The sequence below is a fragment of the Hipposideros armiger genome, unplaced genomic scaffold, assembly GCF_001890085.2.
Source record: "Hipposideros armiger isolate ML-2016 unplaced genomic scaffold, ASM189008v1 scaffold_91, whole genome shotgun sequence".
In the NCBI taxonomy this organism is placed as follows: Eukaryota; Metazoa; Chordata; class Mammalia; order Chiroptera; family Hipposideridae; genus Hipposideros; species Hipposideros armiger.
Genome location: NW_017731441.1, coordinates 2,399,113 through 2,421,042, shown reverse-complemented (window position 1 = coordinate 2,421,042; position 21,930 = coordinate 2,399,113). Strand labels below are relative to the sequence as shown.

General features: G+C 38.1%; 1 protein-coding gene across 1 annotated transcript in view; it reads right to left on the bottom strand.

The window, feature by feature from the left end:
- Window positions 1–292: 292 nt before the first annotated feature.
- Window positions 293–21,930, bottom strand: part of SOX1 (SRY-box transcription factor 1) — a 38,125-nt gene continuing 16,487 nt past the window's right edge. Inside the window, exon 3 of the mRNA XM_019644755.1 lies at window positions 293–799. Coding sequence (XP_019500300.1) covers window positions 293–799 — 507 coding nt within the window. The remainder of the gene's footprint in view (window positions 800–21,930) is intronic.

Here is a 21,930-nt window from a genome sequence, read left to right as displayed (position 1 = left end):
CTACCTCCCAACGCACTGCGTCGGGCCACCCTCAGCAGAACCCCATTCCCACAAGGGCGGTTGGGAAACGCGGATTCGGGGAGAAAAGGCGCAGAATGACCCTCGGAGCTGAGTGTCGGTGGCCTAAGGGCCCGACGGGGACCCGCAGCTCCAGGCTGGGGCTGGGACAGGGCAGTGCGGTCTGGACGCGGGATGAACAAACGTTGAGCACTGTCCACGCACCAGGTTTCCTCCAGCACGCTCTTTCTTCTGTGTCCCTACTCGTGTTGACGTGGCCCTTGGAGGACGGATTTCACTGATGCTGTCGGTGTAAACCCACAAACCGCCGTCCAGCGCCCCAGCCTGGCCGCAGGGCCCAGCGAGGTCCCCACTCCCCCAGGCGCGCGCTGGCGCTGGCGCTCCCGCCCGGGCAGGCCTCCCAGGCCCCCAGGGTCCCTGGGCCCAGCTGAATAGGGCGGATAATGACCCCCGGTTCCCAAGGCAGGCTTTCTGCTGCCTGGTGAGCTTGGATTTGTGTGGTCCAAGCCTTTCCCAGCTTGTCCCATTCTGTCACCGGGATAAGGGGCTCCCTCGGCTCGTTTGCACCTGCGTCGCTTTTGGCTCCTTCAGGAATGCGCTGAAGCTTGTAATCAGCTTTGTGAAGCCATTGAGTGCACGGCTGAGTGAAACTTCCAAAGCTCGAGGAAAACTGGCCTGCTGAATAGGAGCCAGCATGGGGCTGCTCTCCAAGCCTCCGCGCTGCCAAATTCCAGCAGAGCCCCTCACAATCGCTCCGCGCGGGCTCCACCGCTTCCCCACACTGAGAAAAGTGAGAAAAGAAAAGCGAAAATACCAGTCACCGAGGTTAGCCGTTTGTTCCCAGATTAATGGCAAACGGCTCCCTCTCACCGCCTGTCCACCCCTCCAACTTAGCTCACCAATTTAGGAAATATGACATAGGGGAGGGGACAACGGTTATTAATAACTCCTCATCTGATTTCACATTTTCGGTGTGGAGGTCCCTCCATCTCCAGTAGGTGAGCTCCAAGTCCAAGTCTGCCCGTGAGATACCTGCCTGGGGACTTCTTGTCGGTCTCAGCTGTACACCTTGCTTGAGGGAGAGAGATGAAGCCAAACCTAAGGGTCCCCCAAATTAGCACTAAAAAGCCTCCAAGACATTTTCCCTAGGAAACAACAACAAACCAGTCCTATCCCTTCTCTAAGTCGCCCTCACCCCATTCAGCAGGACTCATGTCCCCCAAAACAGGTGCCTTGAATGGAGGAGAGGAGGATGCAGAGAAAGTAGAACTTTTCAAACATCAAAAACGTGTGTGAGTGTGTGTGTGTTCTGGAGAGATGACTTTAGAACTTGAAATGTGGGCAGCTCTTAGAAGCTGTGGCTGCCACCCTCTGACATCTGTTCCTGGATGTGGTTCTAGGAAGATGGGCACTCTCTGAGCTACTATTTCCTATGAAGAGTCTAGGATCTTCAGACAAGCACTTCCAGGGCTTCCTTACAGGTCTATTGATCCCTCTGTCCCTATCAAGGTATGGAGGGAGGGAAGACGTTCGAGGCTGGCTCTCTCTCCAAATAAGGACCTCCCTGGCAGCCAACAGATCAGCCAGCTTGCAGAAAGCAAACCCATACTCACCAACGTTAGTCAAGACATACCAGCAACCTGTAACTGTCAGCTCGTCCAGGGTTCTTGTGTGTTGGTATACCCCACAGTCTCAGAACAGTGCCTGGCACATAGGAGCCACTCAATACATACTTGTTGAATGAATATTGTCCAGTTTTGTCTCTGAACTCAGAGCCCAGAGACAAGTCTTCTGAAATATGGAATCCTTTCTTGGGATTGTGCATAAGGCCCTCTCTTCAGTCAATCCTAACAGACATGACTTGGAAAAAAGAAAGTGAAGGCAACATCATGATCCATGCATAAAAACTCTTGCCCATTGCTGTGAATTTCTTTAGCTAATTAATCCTTCCCACCATGATTGGAAGCCTTTCCTCTTCTGTGAGGACAAATACATCGTTTTTTAAGATTAGATCTGGATTTCCATTCCTTCCAGTAAACATAACCTCATGTCCTTCAGGGTTTTCTCCTGCCCCAGTGCCTTGCTTTTTTGGGGTGAAGCAGAATGCTTCACTGCTGCTCTATGCTATAAATAGTCCCCTGGTGAATCAAAAGACTTAATGGGCCTCTTTAAATACCTAACTTATTAAAAAGCCCTGGGGAGAATAACATTAACAGGCAGAGGAAGGAGCAGAGAGCTCCCCCTGTGGATGCCCTGTTATAGCGTTCTTGGTCACAGTCTAAGAGACCCAGAGTGGGCAAGAATTCTACTGATATATGTGAATGTGCATGAGAAGCTATAGCATGTGAATCAGCCTGCTTGAGTGAGGGAGAGACTGTACTCAAAGAGGCCAAGTGATATACCCAGGACTAATCAGTGGGGTCACGATTATTGTCAGCAATAACAATAAAAAATAAGTAAATAGTTTGTCCTGTTTTGAAACACTTCAGATAGTTCTGTTTAAAAGCAAGGTAATCCTCCCCTTTGTACACTTCTGAACCCCCAAAAGTGACACAATGAAAGAATCTGGTGCTGAAAGAGAAGTTAAATATCTCTCTATGCCAAGGCTTTGTGCATTCATTCATAGATGCGAATATGCTTTAAACATCCTAAATTCATACCACCCATTTTGACGTATAAAGTTAATTTTTCTACATTCAAGTTCGATGTGTTGTTCTCAGCAGTGTTTCTCTTTCCAACCATTCTCGGTAACAAGTCAGGAGGATATGCAGTAATTCAGAAATTAGTGAAATTTTCTTCTTGGTGGGGGCGCTGGATTAAGAGGCTGGGAGAGTGTGAAACAAGTCAACGTGTAATTGTATGATAAGGCTCTCACGAGGAATTTATTGGCCAAGTTGCTATTTCTATTCCTTCCTAATCTCGTTTAGCACATTCATTCTCTGCAATCTGTCTCCATAATCTTCTGTGGCAGAATGGCAGCCAATAGAAGCATGCATGTTTGGAGAGAAGAGAAAATATGCAGAAGCGTGATAAACTGATGCTAATTATCCATATTTAGGACACTGAGTGCAGAAGATCAAGGTTTACAAATAACAAACCAGAGCCAATGATGATGGCTTCCTCGTGTGGAATATGTTGGAGGGGACCAGATAAGGGTTTCACGGGCAGGAGAGATTTACTGGTCAAAGGGTTCACCTTCCACTTTTCCACTTTTATATAGCAGTAAATTATTTAGGCTAAATTCACCAGAACATTACTCTTTTATTTGGCTATGTGCCATGACTTGCTCTTTCTTTGTGTCCTTTCAATGCAAATCCTTGTAGTGTAACATCAGTTGATAACGGACAAATAATTGAAGTAATAGGTAATTCCCTTTAAATTGTACATATAGGATGGTGAGGTAATGCTCCCAGGAACAATGAGATGAGGTAAAGAGCAGAGGGCTGAAAGTGAAGCAGTATTAACCTCAGCCATTAAATGACTTCTCTGCTAGAAAAAAAAAACACAAAAAAACCCGAATATAGATATTCGCTATATGGATATGTGCATATATTCTATATATTCCATCCAGCAAACTTGTGGTAAGAAGCATGTATTTGACCATAGAGCCAATATGTCTGTTTTTCCTGTCTGAAATCCTTATTATTAAAAATAAAATTAAATCTAAACATATTCTTTCTCTTCTGTCTACTGTCCCCATACCACCTCAAACTAATGTTTAAAATCCTCTCCAAGACTCCTGGCTCTGAGAATAGACATAAAAAGAATTCAGGCTGGAAATACTGTGTGGCACGGTTGAGGGGTCAGTGGTAGAGGTTTTTCTGCATTACAATAGTAATTGCCGTGTAAAATTTCCAGGAAACAAGCATGAATATAGCACAGCATTTTGTTGCACATTTGCATGCTCATCTTGAAATGTAAAATATTAACTAAATCCCACTTAGTGGTACTAACTTTCAATTTTTTTTTGACTCATCACCAGCTTTGGTACCAATTTGGAAACTGATCTTGCTTCAGCCTTTGAGAGTCTTCTAGAATTTTCATTTGTAACTTTTTCAGTTGGTAATGGACAGGGCAATAGGAACCTTCTGTCAAATACATTGGAATCTACTGTGAGCAACTTGTAAATACAAGACCTTTTAGAGTAAAAAAAGCCATGCTGTAGTTTGGGGATATAGTTTATAATTCCTGCATAAAGAAGTATTAGGGAAGAATAGGTGATCCTTGACACAAAACATTTTTCTTTACCCTAGACCACATGGACAAGAAATTATCCATAGATTACTACCACACATGCACTTTTTCTTTACAACAAGCCTAAGATGCCATTTATTGTATGATGCATCTTTATTTTACATGCCACTAGGAAAAAAAAAACTCTGCCAATTATAATTGTAAGTTGTCACTAAGGTAATGGTGCATTTAGGTTCCAGAGATGATACAACTAAAAATATGTGTCTTAGAACCAATGGAATGCAATATGTATAATTATGTTAATCAAGTAATGAGCTTGTAACATTTTGGCCAAAACATTTTCAAAATTACCCATTATTCTATAGTAATTAACTTTGCTAAAAATTAACAAATATAAAATATAGTCATGTGCCACGTGAAGACATTTCAGTCAATGATGGACTTCATATATGACCATGGTCCTATAAGATTATAACGTAGCTAAAAAATTCCTCTTATCTAGTGATGTCATAGATGTAGTAACATCATAGCATAACATATTACTCACATGTTTGTGGCGATGCTGGTGTAAACATACCTACTGTACTGACCGTCATATAAAAGTATAGCACATACAATTACAATGCTAGGCTATACTGTCTTAGTTTGTGTAAGGACAGTCTGTGATGTTCACACAATGATGAAATTGCCTATTGATACATTTATCAAAACGAATCCTCGCCATTAAGTGGTGCATGACTGTAATATGCAGTCAACACATGCAACACATACTCTATAGGTATACATAGCTTCAAAGCATAGAATTGAGACAAATTATCCATTCAGTTCACCAAAAAAGAAACAGAGAAAGAAAAATGACAAATATTCTTTCATCAACTAATTGAGGCTAAAGATATGGGTTGCTGGCATTTCTAGAAATTACCTAGGCTAAAGAAAGAAGCCCAATTCTTCAATTTATTTGATGCATGCAGATTAAAAAAAAATCAATGTGTTACTTCACATACATACCTGTTTGGTGTCCCCCAAAGTAAAGTGAATAATTTAGGCTTGGTTTGATTTGGTTTTGGAACTCCAGACTGGAGGTTGTTGATTTGAATAATTTGGTTCCCAGAATCAGCATTTCTCCCTGAATTACAGGTTTTTTACCTAACTAATCTTAATAGTGCCTAAACTCTTTATGCTCTCTTTTTATTAAACTCCTCTCCTCCCCTTACTGACAACCACTAATCAATAGAAACTAGCCATTATTATGAAAACAGTTAAGTTCAGAGAGAGATCAACAATTATGTTTAAAGTAACCAGTTAAATGCAAGGAATTAAACTGCTTACTAGCCGAAGCTAATTTTTAACTTTTCTTTAAGATTAAATTTGTTTTGTTTTTTTAATTAGCTTGTATTTGTACATTTGGACAGAGGTAGATTTTCACCCCACTAGAAATCTACCTTGGCAGGATGTGGAAAAGCAATAAAGGGGGAAAAGTTACCGAACCAACAGACCTAGTGATTCTAAATGTGGCTGCCATCATAGCCATGATATGATATCATATCATGGACAGCATGCTTGTGTGCCTCCATGCATGCATGCATGTACGTATATGCACATGCGTGTGCACACACAGGAGCCCACACACTCATGGGTGCTGTCCACATTGTAGCAAGTTATAGTAACACAGCACTTCTTGTTCATGCAGAGCTAAGCACTGATTGATTATCATTAAAGGTAGGGGAGAAAACATGGACATGTAGCCATGCCAGGGAGAAGATTAAAGGAAGCTGGATATAGTGCAACTCTGAGTTTGTGTCTTTCTAGAGACCAGCTGTCCTTGCTTGTAGTTCATGATGCCAACATTATGCAAATGTGAGCTCTATGCTTAATTCCCACTCTTGGGGCTTTTTCTCACTATAAAGTGAGTGGTCAGTTTGGTGTGTGGCTATGTTCTTTGCTCTTACTCCTTTACAGAACCTCCTGCCACCCTGTATTAATTGACATCCAATATTTATTCAGTGCATGCAAGCTTCATTTGGCATCTCTGTCATAAATACCTAGTTCCCACTGAATCATCACATGATGCAGAAGTAGGCTTTGTGTGTTCATCTTCCTGAGTCGCACTCCTGGAACACTTCAGTGGAGGTGTTGCAGCCTCTTTAAAAATGTCTCTGAGCTGGCTTTCTTATCTGTGGGCAGTCTAGACTGAGGTATCTGAAATAAACACAGAAGTCCAATTATTGTTTGCCTGTGAAATGGTTAGCAAGATGATTACAAGATACAGTAAAATACACTTGGCATGTTGAAATGTACTTTCAGCTTCAATGACTTCAAATAGCTTCTAAGTAAAACAAATAAACAGAATAATGGTAGGATGTATTTGGAATTATTCATTATGAGACTACCCAAAGCATGACATTTCCAATCACATCTTAATTTTCTTTTTAGGAGCAGAAAGGGTTTTCATATCTTGATATATTCATCACCCTGGGTCCAAGGCAGTTATCTCTCTGGCTGATTCTATGGCTCTGAGAACTGATGGGACGCTGTGGGATCTTTTGCGGATGATGCATGGTTTGCTGTGGCTTCTGCACATTAAAAGTGAAATAAATACCCAGCCTGACTATCTCAGATTATGATCTATGAGTTGATTTGTTAAATGAGCCCATAGCTGTAAAGGTTATAAATGACAAGATTTTTACTATTACAGGTAATTTATAGCTATTTCCAGTTTAACGTGACAGATCCTCGTGAGAAGTCCAAATTTGTCTGCTTGACACACATTTATTTTAACATTGTTTCCTTCTCCAAATTCTAGCATGTATTAGCTACTGTTTTCCTAGGTGTCAATTTGCACCTGTGGGGTTTACCTCTGTAGGCTTCAATGAGGTCCCCTGGCCTCTACTCCAGATGGCTGCCTGCATTTCAGCAGCTAATGTGGGTGATTACTGGCATATTTACTGTAATTTATAAAAATCACAGGAAATGACATTTTTATTAGTCACTGACTCTACCATCACTAACTGCAATGGATGTTATGCATATAAATCCATTTTAAAAAAATTGTTCTCCTGGGCCAGCCGAGTGGCATGATGGTTAAGAAGCTTGGGACACCAGAAGGCCCCGATTCGGATCCCACATATGAGGGCCAGTGACACTGCCCTCTACAGCTAAGATGCTGCACAACAGCCCAACCTGGAGCTGGGCTGCCGTGAGTCGCCGGCGACGGCATAGGCTGCAGCCCCTGTGGCAGTGGGTTGCCATGGGCTACTGTATGTAGCCAGCAGCCAGCGTGAGCGGCCAGCAGCCGCAGTGAGCGGCCGTCCAGAAGCCGGTGACTGATCTGCCTCACCCGGGAAGAGCGCAATGATGGTGTCAACTTGGGCCAGTGAAGCAACGTCCTCCACAACTAGACTGAAGAACAAAACGACAGCAACTTGTCTGTTCCCCTTCCCCCAATTCCCCAGCACTGTTCCCATCCCCCAATTCCCCAATAAAAATCTTAAAAAAAAAATTGTTCTCCTAAAACCAGAAGCTCTTTCCAGCCTGTAATTCTGTAAAAGTATCATGTTTCACTTTTGCATACCATACATGGGATCACAAAGGAGCTCGTATCTCAGCTTATTTTTTAAGGTCTGGGACTTTTCTTGTGGGGACTAGAATAAGGATCAGGGAAGTGTCCTCCAAGACTAAGGGAAAGATCCAGAAATGCCCGGACTGCAGTCCAAGGGGCAGTGTAGAGGGCTGTTAAGAACAAGAGCTCTGGACTAAGGCCGCAGCCCACAGAACCACTTCCAACCCATAGTGCAGATTGTATACGTGTTTGCTGTCATTATCAGAGTGGTATGTGCTAGTATTTGTATAGTGACTGGACTCTGGAACTGTCGGGCAGAGCTGGTTCCATGGAGCAGAAGAGAGGGGAGGAGGAGGGGAGGAAGAGAGAGAAAGAAAAGGAAAGGGAGGGAGAAAAGGAAGGGAAGGAAGTGTCAAGGAGGGTGGGCATATGTTGTGATTTAGGGCCCTAAGTTAGAGCCCTAAAATTCTCACAGTACAATAAGGAATTTTTTTAAACAACTATGAACAGTACCAAAGGTCTAATTAGCAAGTCCCCTGTTTGTGGGAACCATCAGGTTTAACAAATATTGCTGAGGGCCAATAATGTCTCAATCTTTCAAGAATATTTACCTCTTTAGTTCTTTTTTTTTTTAAAGATTTTATTGGGGAATTGGGGGAGGGGAACAGATAAGTTGCCGTCTTTTTGTTCTTTAATCTAGTTGTGGAGGACATTGCCTTACTGGCCCAAGTTGGTATTATCATTGCACTCTTCCCAGGTGAGGCAGTCGCTTGCCAGCCATTGGGTGGCCGCTCACGGCAGCTCACACTGGCTGCCGGCCATTCACAGTAGCTTATGGCAGCCCACTGCAGCCTCACTGCAGCCTACGCCATCTCTTGCCACTCACGGCAGCCCAGCTCCAGGTTGAGCTGTTGTTCATCAACTTAGCTGTAGACGGCGCAGCGTCACTGGCCCTCATGTGGGATCCAAACTGGGGCCCTGCTGCTCAGAACTGGCGTCCCAGGCCAACTCTTAACCAATGCGCCACTCAGCCAGCCCACCTCTTTAGTTCTTAAAACAATTCTTCAAGTTAGATATTATTTTAGCCATTTTCCATAAGAAGAAAGTGAAGCTGAAAGAAGTAAAGAATTTGTCTTGGTTTACACAACCAGTAAGTAGCATAGTCAATCTTTGAATTAGACCACCTGACTTCAAATTAGTGCTCTCACTACACCACAGCTACTACTATAGGATTTACATATGTGTATCTTTCAAGGAGAAACATAAGGTGGAATTTTACCAAGCACCAAAATGCGTCAGATGAAGATTAAATCCTGTAAAAGATGAGAAAATTGGCAATCGCTATGGTTGGAATGACTCTGGAGAAGTACTCAGGGCTGCCGAGTGGCTCAGTTGGTTAAGAGTGGGAGTTCTGAGCAACAGGGTCACTAGTTTGATTCCCACATAGGCCAGTGAGCTGTACCCAAGCTGAGCTGCCGCTGAGCTGCCAACAGGTGGCAGGATGGCTCAGCTAGTGAGAGCATATGCTCCTAACAACAAGGTTTCTGGTTTGACTCCCTCATGGGATGGTGGGCTACGCCCACCCGCAACTAAGATTGAACACGGCATCTTGAGCAGCCGCGAGCGGCCGATAGGTGGCCGGATGGCAATTGGACTTGTAGCTGAGCTAACTGCGCCCTCCACACCTAAGACTGAAGGACAACAACTTCGCTGTTCCCCTTCTCCAATTCCCCAATAAAATCTTAAAAAAAAAAAGTGTTTAAATTAACCTCTGTATCTTCCAGGATAGTCTAAAGTAGGAGTTCATAACTGTTTGGTGACATCAACCCATTTGACAGTCTGGTGAAGCCCATGAACCCCTTCTCAGAATAATGTTTCTAAATGTATAAAATAAAATGCATAAAAGGAACCAACTCGTTATTTGGAAAATTGGTAAATAAAGGGAAAGAATCAAGCATATTCTGACTTTCTATACTCATTCTACCAATGGGTAACCACATAGTTGATAAGACATGTTTTTTCCTTGTAGAAATAATACAGATGATAAGGAATGATAAAATTAAAAGAAACCATTTTGTAACCCCTAATTAATAAATGGATCTAAACACTGAAAATCAATGGCTGCTAGCCATTGACAACCAAAATTAATCTCGCCCTTCTTCTGCTCCCAAAATCTGATGGCATCAAGCCTCTAGATCCAACTCTAAGTTTACAGGAAACACAGAGGAAAGAAGGACACCATCAATTACACCACAGAGATGCAATCCACAACCTAGACTGTGGGAAACTCTACAGCATAAACCACTCTTTTTTTTTTTAATTTCAAGAGGTAAATTGCAAGAAGAGAGAAGAGATGGAGGAAGACTATAAATTAAGAGACTTATAAGACATATCAACCAATTGAAAGTGTGAACCTATTTGAATTATTATTTTTAAAAACACTAAAAAATATATAACGCTTAGAGACACTTGAAAATTTGAACATTAATGGACTATTTGATTATATTTAAGGAATTGTTGATTTTTTGTGTGAGAATGGTATCATGGTTATACTTCAAGAAAAATAACTTCTTATATTTACAGGTACATACTAAAATATTTACAGATGAAATTATATAATGTCTTGGGTTTACTATAAGATAATGCAGCATTGAAAAGAATGTGGGTGTATAGTTCGGTGATGGATATGTGGGATTCTATATATCACTGAGTCTACTTTTATATATGTTCTAAGTTCTCCACAATGACAAATTAAAACTAACGTTTAAGATTACCAAAGAAATAACTCATGTTGAAATGCAAATATCAAAATATATTTTTAAATGTTTTGTAATATAGTAATAATTTTTCTCCATAATGCACTAAGTAACAAGATCTGTGGCAGGTCTAAAAAAAACTGCAATTTCGAGGTGGTTGTGAGCATAAATGATATTTTGAAATATTTGCAACAACTGTACTGTGATATAAAAATACTTATTTCAATTAGTGACAAAGTCACAGGTATCACTAATACTCCTGTGGTTTGTTGACTGCATTTGAAGCTGAAAAAAATGTTAAATTTCAGTTAAAGGCTAATACAAATAAAAATGAATATTTTTATGTCCAAGTTCAACAACATTCTGAAGTCAATGCATGGAATCCTTCCAACCCAGGTTGTCTTTATGGACCCCAAATTAGACACCCCTGTTCTAAAGGTATAGGAGAGTTCTGGAATGAATACAGTGACTTTATCCTAGGCTAGAGCCATCTCATGTTGATAAGGTAATTTGACCTGAATTGAAAATCATGGTTTTTATCTGCTTGAAACATTCATGGAATTGTCTTTGGTTCCTTCGTTTCCTTTTGGAGCCCTAGGGACTCTTGCTTCAGAGACAAGTTGGGAATCCTAGCCTTTCTTCTTTGCTCTCTCTGATAGAAGTGACCCAATTAATATACCACATTTATTATATTACTGAGGAACCACTTAGAGTGACACAGAACCACAGATTCTTAAAACATTAGAATAAAAAGATAACTTAAAGACAATTTAAGGCAACTTCTGCATTTTGCAGATGGGAATAATGATATTCAGATCAATTAACTCTCTAGAGCAGAAGTTCCCAAACTTTATCAATTCATGGCATCCTTAGTGTCTCAGTAATTTTTTCACAGGAGTCTCACCAAAAAAACAAAAACAAAAAACACAAGTTTTGTTTATTAAATACTTAGGTTCAACTTAAAACATTTTTATGTACCAACTCTGGAGCTATTTGAAAAAATAGTTCATGTAAATTGAAAGGAAAAAGTGATATTTTAATTACAATCTTAAATAATGATAATTTCTTACTAATGGCATGTGTGCCTGCCATTGGAATCAGATTTGGCCACAACCACTTTCATGTCATGTTCTCCATTGATTTTTGTGTGGCACTTGCTTTTTATCACAGTAACTGCCCAAGACCCAGCTTCACAAAGATAATAACATTGCCATAAGGAATGTGGCACAATCTAGTGTTAAACTGTAAACTACATCAGGTTGGTAGTTTATGCAGTGTCCACCATATGTGGCAGGTATTACTGGGTCTTGCTTGAAAGTTGAAAATATCCCATGGCATCTCTGTGAGTGTGCTTTGATGTCCCAGGTTGCCTTGGCACATAGTTAGGGAACCAAAGTTATAGTCCAAGCATATACAAGCAGGTTCCCTAGATCCAGAAAAACCAGTCTCTTCTTTCCTAGTCCAGTAGGCCATTTTCATGAAAAAACTATGGCTTTCTCTTGATTTCATTTTATAAATGGGTGTGTCCAAAACAGAACTTAATGAAATTATGTGACAAATTACTGGTTTTTAAATCCTGAAAATCCCCTCTATACAAGTAAATCTAATTTATCTGGAATTTGTCCTTGGGGCAAATTTATTTGATTAGTGGAAAGTCCACTGTTTAAATTAAAAAAAAAATCTGGCAGTTCTTTTAGCTGTATTTGATGATTAATTTCCGTTTGCACTTCTACTTCTTGCCATGATGGAAAACTGATATCAGACTGGAACTTCTACTGTTAAGAAACTATAAAACTGGACAAAATATATGAAACAACTGTTTTCAGATGTTGGCCAACAAGCAGTGCAGGACCATGATTCCTGTGAGAATGGAAACAAATGAGGTGATTCCCTTAATCACTCCTGTTCTGCCTGAAGGCACTCCCCAAACCATGATGCAAGCAGGGGAAGCCCATGCCGAACAAGGCGGTCCTGCTGAGTTGAGGAGAGGGAGATTGGAGAGTAGGACCAAAGAGAGAGCTGGAGGGCAGGATATCAGGAATGCACAGAGAAGGAATTCCAGAAATCTGCATAGACATCCCCTGAGTCTCTGGCTGAATAGTTGGTTCTGCATGATAAAGGTAAGGCTCTGACACAGCAGACAAAGTTCAGCTACCAAGAGAAATGAAAATTCTGAGTGGAAATCCCAGAACTTACATGGGGCTGGGAAACAGTGAAGTGCCAATTGACCACTATGGTGAGTGAGACATCACTGAACACACCAAGCACTCAGTTGACAAAGGGAAATGCCTTAAGAATAAGGCTATTCCAGTCCTAGAGTAAAGACTACTCTAGATACATTCTAACAAAGCTTAAAAATAAGCCTTAAAAGATCAAGGTGATCTGCAAATAAATTAACTGCTTCAGAATTAAACTCAATACTCTTTAAATTAAGACAAAAATATTTGAAAATTCAGCAATGTGGCATCCACTGTGCCCAGCATACAATAAAATCACCGGACAATGAAAGATGCAAGAAAACGTGAGAAAAATGTGAGTAGGAGAAAATCAGTTAAAAGAAACAGACCTAAAATGACAGGAACGATGGACTTTAACATAACCATTATAAATAGGTTGAAAGATTTAAATGAAAATATGAACATATTGTGGGGACAGATGGGGAATATCAGTATAGAAGCAAAAATGATTGAAAAAGAACACATGGAAATTCTAGAACTGAAACATACAATCTAAAAGGAAATATTTCCTGGGAGCATTTGAAATCTTGCTCCCCTGAATGTCGTCAGTTTTGGCTCAAATAAACTCATAAAATTTTCTTAAAAAGTAGTAATAATAGTAAATAAACAAAGAAAAGGACTTATTTCCAATCATCTGTAAACTTTCCAATCATAATTTCTGTCTTGTCCATAAATATAATGCAATATACAAAATATATTCTCAAAAAAACCCAAAACATTATAAGGCTAGTAATGCTATATTTTACTCTAGCAGCTTTCCTGCAAGGAAGCCAAACAACTTCAGGAACATATCCAGTTACTCTCAAATCACTGTGCACCAATGGACCCAATTTATTTACTCTCTAAGACAGCACTGTTTAATCAAGCTTTCTGTGATGATGGAAATGGTCAATCTGTACTGTCCAGTATGGTAGCCACACGCAGCTATTTAAATTTATTTTAATTAAAAACTCAGTTTTCCTTGGTCACAGTAGTCAAATTTCAAGTGCTCATAGAACAGTTCTAAAGTCGTAAGAGAGTATTTATGGCCTTAAAGTCAATTTTCTTAAAATCTGATTTTTTTTGTATGTTAAAAGAATTAAGTCAGCTTCCAAAGATCAGAATAGCTCAATGATTCCATAAAGAGTACTTTTTGCCCTGGGGAAATTTTTTCTCATTGCATTGGTCACTGTGTTAACAAAGAAGCGAAGGTCTGAATACAGAGGTTCTCAATGTGTCATGGGCAAAACAGTTAGTTGGAGAGTTTGTTATAAATGAAGATTGGTAAGACATACCCACACTCAGATCAGGAATTTATATTTCTATGAAGCATCCCAGGTAATTCTGGTATATGAGTATACCTTAAGAAATGCTAGAAAAATATGCTAATATCCAAACCAAATATTAACACTACAATCAGTATAATTTTACATGCATGATGTGCACACTTTTAATTTTCCTTTCGTAACTTCTGTTAGTATCCATCAGCTATGGTCTTCTTAAATGTAGAAAAGTATTAGTTTCCCACTTTTATTTTATTCAATTGAAAGCAAACTACATCTTTGAGATGATGTGAAATGTCATGTTTTTGTATGTTCAAACCTTGCATACACTAGTTTCTACTTATTTGTTAACTGACTGAATCTAGATGATAGCTGTCCTATGGACACCATCTCTGAAAACACTTGCTCCACAAACACTAATAAATTAATGATGTGAGAACAAAGATACATGCTCCCAGACGAGTACTTTCCCCTTTTATATTGACAGAATGCATTTCACAAATAAACTTGTTATTAGAGTTCTGGATCATTAGTTGTTGTTTTTTTTCCATCCTTATAAATAATTTATAATAAGAATTTGACTCATAGACGCTCTAAAACATATATTCTCCTTTGGAGATAATTGAAAATCCTCTCACATAATATATAGGATGAATACAGATTTGGCTTACATTTTATGAAAGTCAGGTTTGGAGGCATTCAAGAAGGAATCCAAAGAGGAACATTTTATTTCAGAAATGTTGCTTAAGCTACATCCTCAGCACTAAATTAGAAAACTAACTCTTAACTGTGAGAGAGAGAGAGCTACTGTTTTCAGCTAGCTAATTTCTCATTGAACTATTAAGTTTCTTGTACTTCAAACTAAAAATCTCTTTGCAGGAGATTATGCCCATACTGTATGATTTTAGAAAGATTTTATAATCTTATATTTAATAGGAATTTTTGTTCATTTACTTAAATTCATTTTATTTTAAAAACCAAATCATATTCTTTTTGTGTTATACTTTGTATTTTTGATGTATTGGTCGAAGATACATTAACGGGTGACATACATGTGCCCCATATCATATTCGCATTGTATAAGGATTATCCCCATAATCCCAATATCAGCCATAATTCCATTTCGTCATTTTTGTATATATCATATACTAGTGAGGAAGAAGACACAGTTATAGTTAAATGTAGCTACATATATGTATTTTTGAGAAGACAAAATCTTTTCCTTATTTATTCTTTATCCAAATTTTGAACCTTATAAAATAGCCTGCCATGAAACATTTTTGTGTTTGTTTGATTTGTAGGGTTCTGAATCCATTCCCTTTTTATATTCAAAGAATATACATCTTGGGGTTTTTGGTTTGTTTTGTTGTTTTTTTGCCAAAATAGCACCATTAGACTTGATTTTGGGGGGACTTTTGTTCTAGTTACAGCCTACTTCCTCTGTGACAGAAAAGAGATTAATAAATTAATACCTTTATAAAACCTGTGTGCATTTTCTATTTCTCAACATTTCTGAATAGGGCCCATGAATCACTTAATTTTCTGAAATAGTCTTTCCATGGCAACTCTTTGAATATCTCTAACTAGCCACTAGCTCAAAGTCCACGCTTATGGAATAATTACCCTAAGTATCTCTTACATAACAGCTCTCAGATCATATCATCCTCTCTGGGGAGTGACATTTTGGGGGAGGCATGGTGCCCTGTTGAACTTAGTCTCATCGGGTGGCTGACTTTGTTATTATTGTCATTGGTGGTAGTGGTAGATGTGGTGGTTGTCATTGTAGTTCCAGTTTTCTGAGGACTCAAAGAAATATTCTTTGTACAAATATTTCCATTTCAAGGTTCTGATTTAGTTGCAGTTCTCTCCTTCTCAGTCTGCTCAGGTGTGTGAATGCTCCCTTCATCTTTATGGAAGTTACATTCACTTTCTTTTTCCCATGTTAAGTGGATAAATTCTTTTCAAATTGAAAAAGGAAATGGGGGGGTCATAGGTAACTTTAAATCATAATAGCAAATTAAAATCAGTCGCCTCTGGCACTCAGATATTTCATCTTTTGAAATAAGAACCTCACCAACCAGGAGTTTTTCAATGAGCATTCAGAGATATCTGAAATTGTGACTCCAGAGATAAAGATGATAAAAACCAGGAAATCAGTAGGTCCAAAACCCTTTTCTATGCCAAAATGTCCAACCTCTAATATATATTATAGTTAACTATCTCCAATAAAGGACAGGAAAATGGATTTCATCTGATGTATTTTGAATTTGCAGAATTCCACTTTTACCTCTTATCTCTCCTTATATGTGTCTATTTGACTATGCTCAAAGCTCAGTGTTCTGTAAAGTAGTGTGACTTGATATTGAGACAAGAAAGAGGTTGAGGAACTAAACTTGGTTCTGCTTTCCTATAAGAAATCAATGTGGACAGGAAAGCAAAAAAGAGAATTTTGTAAAACAAAACAGCAAATGTTCAAGACCTGTAAAAAGAGAAAATTCCAATATGGTTAGCAATGCAACACCTTAAAATGGATTATAAGCCAATGAAGGAGAACCACTGTGATATTCTCCAGGCTTTTAATAAGGGACTACCATAATTAATCGGAAGCCTTTCTGCATAATGTTAAGAGCTTGGGGAACTTCTGATTCAATTTGGTGATTTGGACAAATGTATCTTTTTTCCTTCTTGTAACCCTATTAATTTGAGAATTAAGTAATAAGAAAATAGAAGAGATAGCAGTAGCCTATGAACAACACTAAATATTTTGGAAAAGGGAAATATAAAGGAGGTATGAATGGACTTAAGAAAGCCAAAAAACAGTGCTTAAAGCGAGTGTTGTCCTAAGAAATAAGCGCACAATTCTTACTATAGAACCCTCAAAAGGCTCAGAAACTGAAGTTCCAGGTTCCTCTAAAGGCTGATAAAGCGGTGGGGTTAAAAATAGATTGTTTGATGTTCATGTGGAGAGCTGTTGGACAAAGAAGCCCCCTCTCCTATGCAGTAAACCCAGTAAGTATCCCTCCTCCACCATACAGATGTATTTGCAGACATCTGAACCAAAGAGGCATCAGATTGTGGTGCATGCAACAAGCATAGCAGAAAGCAGGGAGAAGAGCCGTACTGAAAATAGAACGGCTAAGTGAAAGTTTACATCTTGAATAGTGAGTCCCTCAGTCCCCTTCTCCTGTTCAGTTCCAAGAATGCTTGTAGGCAATTGCAGAATTCTTCTCTAGAGAAACAAAAGGATTCCAGAGTGGGGAAACTATACATAACTGACATTTGGATATTCCTGCAATGAAACATTCAAGTTTCAGGATACAATAAAGCCTGCCAGGTATCACACAGCCTATTCCCAAAGCTTCCAGTCAGCTTTTTGATGCCTCATTTTTAAATTTTAACAGAGGAAAAGATGACTAGACATTTGTAGAAAAACTCCAATAAGAAAGACAGGGTCCAAAACTAACAGGCAAAAGAGATTCAGAAAGAACAGAAGCAATCCAGGGTAAGTAGAAAGTAATTTTTAAAAACTCAGAAAGAAAATGCTAAATCTATGAAAAATCTATGAAATAAAATCATCATGGCATTAAACACAAAATTGTGTCTGTGTACACACACTATGTACACACACACTCGGAAAACAAAATTAGTCATGGAATACAAAAATGTGATTGCTGAAAAAACAATCAATAGAATAAGTGAAAGATACATGAGAGAAACTCTCCAAAAAAGGAGAAACAAAAAGAGGGGATAGGGGGAGAATAGAAGAGAAAAACTATGAAAGTCACACAATGATGCAGAGGATGTGGTCTCTAACTAATAGAATTCCAGAAAAAAGAACAGAGAAAAACAGAAAGAAGTAAACTACAAAGAAATAATTCATGAAATTTCACAGAATTGAAGAATGTGACTTTCAAGATTAAAGAGTACACCAAATTCCCAGTACAATAAATGAAAAAAGGCTCACATTAGTGGACATCATCACTCAATTTAAAATCAGGAATAAAGAGAAGGGATAAAAACAAACAAAAACAAAATAACCCACATAGGAAGACTATAGAGCAAGTTTTATTTTTTAAGGCAAATAAAAATAGGTCAAATATAAAGGAGCAGGAATCAAAGAGCACAGACTGTCTACAGCTAACGCATACTTAATAGTGAAATAGTGAAATCTTTCTCCTAAGATTGATAATAAGGTGAGAATGTCTGCTCTCACTACTTCTTTTCAACATTGTACTGAAAATTCCAGCCAGTGCAATAACATAAGAAAAAAAATGATATCTAGTTTAGAAGGGAAAAAATTAAAATATCTTTATTGGCTGATGATATGATTGTCTTTGTCAAAAATCTAACAGAAGATGCAAAAAGATCTACAAGCACTTATAAAAAATTTAGCAAGCTTACAAGATACAAGATCAAAATTCAAAAATCAATTGTATTTCTATATATTAGCAAAGAACAATAAGAAACTGAAATTTAAAAATAGCATCACTTACAGTAGCATAACCAAATATGAAATAGTTTAAAATAAATATGACAAAATATGTACACAATCTGTACACTGAAAACTATCAAACATTACTAAGAGAAATTAAAGAAAATTTAAATAAACGGAGAAATATAACATGTCGATGAATTGGAAGACTTGATATTGTTAAGAGGTCAATTCTTCCAAAATTCATCTATATATTCCATGAAGTCCTACTTAAAATTGCAGCCTTTTTTTTGTAGAAATATATAAGCTTATTCTAAAATTTATATGGGAATGCAAAGGTCATAGAAGAGTCAAAACAATTTTGAAAATAATGAAAAAAGTTGGAGTATTTACATTCCCTGTTTTCAAGAGCTATTGTAAAAAAGCATGATATTGGCATGAAGAAAGACCAATAAATCAATGTAGCAGAATAACGAGTCCAAAAGTGGACCCATATGTATATGGTTAATTGATTTTCAACAAAGCTGCCAGAGAAGTTTAATGTGAAAAGAATAATCTTTAAAAAAAATGATACTAGAACAACTGAGTACATGTATTTAAAAAATATTAACACTTACCTCAAACCACATGCAAAAGTTAATTCAAAATGCATCCTAGATCTAAATGTGAGAGCTAAAACTAGAATGTTAGAGCACTGTTCAATAGAACTTCCTGTGATGATGGAAATATTCTTTGTACTGCCCAAGATAATAACCAATAATCACATGTGATAACTGAGTACTTGAAATGGGGCTAGTGTGATTGGGGAACAAAATTTTTTTAAATTTAATTTTATTTGACTTAATGTTAAATTTAAATAGCTATAGTGGCTATTACACTGGGCATCACATTTCCAGAAGAAATCATAGGAGAAAATCTTAGGGACCTTGAGTTTGGCAAAGATTCCTGGAATACAACACAAAATGCATGAACTATAAAAGAAAAATAAAATCAATAAATTAGACTTTGTCAAAATTTAAAACTTTTTTTCTTCAAAACACGTTGTTAAAAAGATGAAAAAGCAAGCCACAGATCGAAAATATGCACAAAACAGCTATCTGACCTGTATCTAGAATATATTAATAACTCTCAAAACTTAATAATAGAAAAATAATAAAAATGGGCAAAATGTTTCAACAAACAGGTCTCCAAAGAAGATATATAGATGGATGACTAATAAGCACATGAAAAAATGCTCAACGTGATTTATCATTAGGGAAAAGCAAATTAAAACTAAAATGAGCTATTACTACACACTCAGTAGTATGTCCAAAATTAAAAAGCATTGCATGTGGGATAACTGGAAGTCTCATACACTGCTGGTGGGAATGTAATATAGTACACACACTTTGAAAGGCAAATTAAAGATTATCCTACACCTAGCTAAATTACCACTCTAGTGTTGTACAGCCTACTAGAAGACACAACTTACCAAAACAAGGGAGTAACTCAAGCAAGAGGGAAAACATGGGGCCCAGAAAATGGGGGAGTCACATGGAAGAAAGGTAAAGTGAAGACTGATGATGACCACTATGTGGCAAATCTTCAGAGCAGCCCATCCAGTCTGGGGCACATGGACAGAGGGCTCACTAGGAATGGCTCCACGAAGACATTAAACTCACAAATTCCTGATGTGTTTAATCTTGCAGAAGATAGTATCAAAGGTGCTAATGATACTGATATAAACTATGGAAAGTATTTGTAACAGAAACAGAGAAAATGAGGTAAACGAACAACTCTTACAAAATGAGACCGTTAATAGTTTCAGGGAAAACAAAGTTTTGTAAGAAAGGATATATAGTCATAGTTTACCACTGGGCTCAGCCATGGACAGTACTTCCAAGTTCAGACTAAGGTGTATAATTAATACTGATTTAGCAGAGAACAATGATAGACCGACTTAGGGGAAGAGGAGAGTTGGGAAGAATGTAAAAGAACATGAAAGCTTCATAGTCTCTGATGAATAAGCTGCAAATGTCTAAGATGAATAAATCCAAGAATAAGCAATATGAACTTTTAATTCAGAAATGTGAAAATAAATTATGGGGAAATAGCCAAAGGGAGTATAACAACTTGCTGATGGGGAATGGGACTGAGAGGTGACAGTGGGTGAAACAAGGGGTGGACATTTTCTTTATAAGCCTTAAATACTGTTTGCCTTAAAAAGATATTCAGCAAAATTACACAGACAGTAAACAGATCAGTGGTTTCCAGGGGCTAGAGTGGAAGGATGATGAATAGATGGAGCACAGGGGATTTTTAGGACAGTGAAACTACTCGGTATGATACTATATAATGGCAGATACACGTCATTATGCATTTGTCCAAACCCAAAGAATGTACACCACCAAGAATGAACCCTGATGTCAACTATGGACTCTGGGTGAAAATAATGTGTCAGTTCAGGTTCATTGATTGTTACAAATGTCCCACTCTGGAGGGGATGTTGATAGTGAAAGAGGTTGTGGAGGGGGAATGGGGGCAGAAGGAACATGGTACATCTCTGTACTTTCCACTCAATACTGCTGGAAACCTAAAATTAAAGTCTATTTAAAATATTCATATGTATTACATTAATTATAAATATTAGAATCTGTCAGTTCTAGATTTGACTCCTGAATTTTTCCATCGTAAGTGATATGCCCTTTGGCGGATTACTTAACCTCTCAGTTTCTTCATCTATAAAAAGGGGGAAATAATTATACGTATAATTTGGTGGTGTAGTAAGGATTAAATAAGATTATATATGTAAACTGTAATAGTGATTAATCTCTTTATATGTTGCATTTTTCTCAAAGAGATGAAGATGAATTACAAAGATGTACTTAATATAGCAAGATAAATTGAATTAAAAGCAAATAAGAAAAACGAGGCCAAATCTGGCACCAGAGCATTGTTCAATTTTCCTTCTCCTGTGATTGAAGCAAGATATTCACAATAAATTTCATGAGTTGATCCAGTGCCCACTATGTGCTGCCTTAATGTGACTACAGTGAGTCCCCTCTGTTGTCCTGAAGCTTCTACTCTGCTGTTATATAGTTAATTCAAGGTAGACACCAAGCCAGTCTGAGGGTCCTGACTGGTTTTATTAAAAGGTTTACAAATTGGTTTAGGTGATAATTGCACATAAAATATTTGAATGCCCACAAAAGACTAGTCAGTTTTCTAGTAGGGCCCTCAGAATGTGCAGTGTTTATTGGGCAAGAAAATTTATTAGTATCATAATAAAAAAAGTGAATGTTATGGCTTGAAGGGCCCTGCAAAAAGATGTTGAAGTCTTAACCCCCTTATGTGACCTTATTTGGAGATAGGGTCTTTGAAGATAATCAAGTTAAGATGAGGGCAGTAGAGTAGACCCTAATGCACTATGACTGGTGTCCATTTAAAAAGGGGAAATTTGGACACAGATTTCCACACACAGGGACAACATCAT